The sequence below is a fragment of the Entamoeba invadens genome (genome assembly GCF_000330505.1).
Source record: "Entamoeba invadens IP1 unplaced genomic scaffold scaff_1105074725651, whole genome shotgun sequence".
In the NCBI taxonomy this organism is placed as follows: Eukaryota; Evosea; order Mastigamoebida; family Endamoebidae; genus Entamoeba; species Entamoeba invadens.
In genome coordinates this window covers 17,728-20,634 of record NW_004191770.1, presented here as the reverse complement: position 1 = coordinate 20,634, position 2,907 = coordinate 17,728, and the positions used below count along the sequence as shown (strand labels likewise).

Here is a 2,907-nt window from a genome sequence, read left to right as displayed (position 1 = left end):
TAATAACTTATTGTTTGATAATAATTATTTAATAGAACATTATCTCAGTGATTTGATAAACATTATTTTAGTCAATAACATTATAATTATGTTTTTAATTTGTAGTAAAAGTCCATTGTTATTATCAATAACAATTAGTAAAGTTAAAAAACAAAGAAATGTCTTTGTGATTAAATATCATTTTTTATAATAGTTTACTATTATAAAATGTGATTTTTATCATTATGTTATAGTTTTTATGTTAAAATCGTTTAAAAAGTAATCTAGTTGTGGTTATTCTCAATTTTCGGGAAATATAATACAAGTCCCAATCATAATGATAAAACTTCGACTTTATCGATTTTTGTTTGTTTTTTAGTGCTCTAGTGAGATCACGTTTTATGCCCAGAAGTTTAGCCTTTTTCAAACATATTATATAAACAAAAATTATTATTTTTTATTTTTATTAAAAACAAATAAACAAATTTGTTCTAATCAAAGTGTTCAATTTCTGTTTCGTCTGAATTTTGACTTTCTTCTTCTTGTATTAATCTAAGTTCGTTTTCTAAAACATCAAATTGTTCCCTTTGTCGTCTTCTGTATATTAAACTACTTTTCTTATGTGCTTCTCTTCTTTTTTCGATTTTATTTAAATAATTGGTCATTATATTCATATAGTTTGTTGCATCTTGATTTTCAAGGGGATTAATTTCAATGTCTTCATTGCAAAAGCAACAACTTATAACAAAGAGGTTGTCAAAAGAAACAAGGTCTTTTAAATATTTTTCTCTTGTAAATTTAAACACCATTTTAAGTCGACCAAAATATCTTTCAATCAAACACCTTTTCTCTTTTAAAGGACTTTCTTTTGAAACTGAACCAGTTGGTATGTATAAATCAAATCCTTTATATCCCTTATCACCTATTATTTTTGTTGTTCCCAACATATTATTGATTGTTTCAGATGTGTTTTTTAAAATAGTCATATCATGATCTGCACCCTGAACTGCTTTTGAAACAAAACTTGCAGTGCCACTTTCTGCATTCACAATCACTTCGACTTTAACACAATACATTTTGTATTTTCCACTATAAAACCCATAGCTGAAGCAAAATCGCCATTTGGACGTCTTGTTGGTGTCACTGTACAATCATCAATTGAACTTACACCAGTATTTAACAAATTTTCGTTTCTGAATGCTATACATGCATTTTGAAGTGGTACTCTAAATAAAGAAGCATTTAAATCGATTTCTCTGCTTATTTGTTCGTTAGTTCTGATATATGGGATACACATATCTCTTATCATTTTCAAATTGTTATATCGACTAAATAAGTATAACAAAAGAAGTCTGTCGTTGGGGTTGTTGAAAAATGATTTGCGTCCTCTTTTATCTAGATATATATTTCCAACAACTGGTTGTAATGCAAGGAAAACAAGTGGCTTAAGTTTCAAAAACTCAAAAAGACTTTCAAATCCACCATAACGTTCGAGTAAATATTCGTAAAAAAATCTTGTCTTGAAAGTGATCGTGCTTCAGGAGTTTGGATTACAGCTTGTGTTTCCGCCTCTTCATCTTCTATTTCTTGTTCAACAATTCCATGTGGCTCAGTTTGATGTGTTTGTCTTCTTGGCATAATGTTTAAATTTGAGTTTATTTATTTTATAATAAGGTAACTGTAATGTTTTTGTAAAATACTTTGATATTTATAATCACTTTTTAAATGTTTTTGGTAAACAAAAATGATAATCAACCAATCAAAAAAAGAAACTATTATGTACAATATAATTCGATTTTTTGAAAGCGATTTAAGTCACATGTCGAAGTAACTTTTTCTTTAATAAAGATATTTTTAATATACTAAAGAATTTAATCAATAATTTGTGATCGGGTTTTTATCACTAAATTGTGGTTTTTAGTGTCGTCATTCTAATCACTAAACCATTTAATAGTTTTATACATAATAAATTCAATTTTATTAAAATGTTTTGCATTAATACTTGTATTGTTGGTTTTTTCTTATATTAATTATCACTGAGATAATGTTCTAATAATACAAAAAAAAACATAATTTAATCGAAATCTTACTTACTCGGTGAGCGTAGCGAATCTGTTAGTAATATCTTTATTGAGCTCTTTATATTTCTCGGATACTGTCTCTTCGTTGTTGATCCACACTTCATATTTCATACGTGAAATTCTTACAAGTAAGTCGTTCATCGAGCTCTTAATAGTCGACCAAGTAATTTTATGCTCTTCGAAATCAACAGAAAGGACTCTGAATGCTTCATTATAGAAATGAACGATGTTTCTTAACATCCAGCAAGTCTTTGGGAATGGGCAAGAAAAATCGTATGGAGTGTATGAGTTTTGTTGCAAGAAATCATCCTTAATGACGCGAGCCATTTCCAGCGTCAGTTTGTCTGTCTCAGCCAATGAGTCTTGACCAACCAACTGAACAATCTGTAACAACCCATCTTCCATTTGCAAGATGTCCTTCACTTTATCTCTCAAAGTGACAAATTCGTCGTCTTTTGAGTTGTAGTATTGCTCTAAAATCTTTATATATTTAGAGAAGGAGATGTTCCAATTCACTGATGGGAAGTGCTTTCTCTGTGCAAGCTTCTTATCAAGACCCCAGAAGACTTGGACAATGTTCAATGTAGCAGTGGTAACTGGATCAGAGAAATCACCACCTGGTGGCGAAACCGCACCGACAATGGAAACACTTCCATTTCTTTTTGGCGATCCTATACATTCCACCATACCAGCTCTTTCATAGAAAGATGCCAAACGTGCAGCCAAATATGCTGGATATCCAGACTCAGCTGGCATCTCCGCAAGTCTTCCTGAAATTTCTCTCAAAGCTTCAGCCCATCGAGACGTCGAGTCCGCCATCATAGCAACATTGTAACCCATATCTCTA

At 30.5% G+C, this 2,907-nt stretch overlaps 1 protein-coding gene across 1 annotated transcript; it reads right to left on the bottom strand.

The window, feature by feature from the left end:
• Positions 1–2,069: 2,069 nt before the first annotated feature.
• EIN_309450 (V-type atpase subunit, putative) lies at positions 2,070–2,906 on the bottom strand (the record flags this gene model as incomplete). The annotated part of the gene is made up of 1 exon (XM_004184250.1): positions 2,070–2,906. A coding segment is annotated over one exon (837 nt), but the record flags the coding sequence as incomplete, so codon positions are not given.
• Position 2,907: the final 1 nt, after the last annotated feature.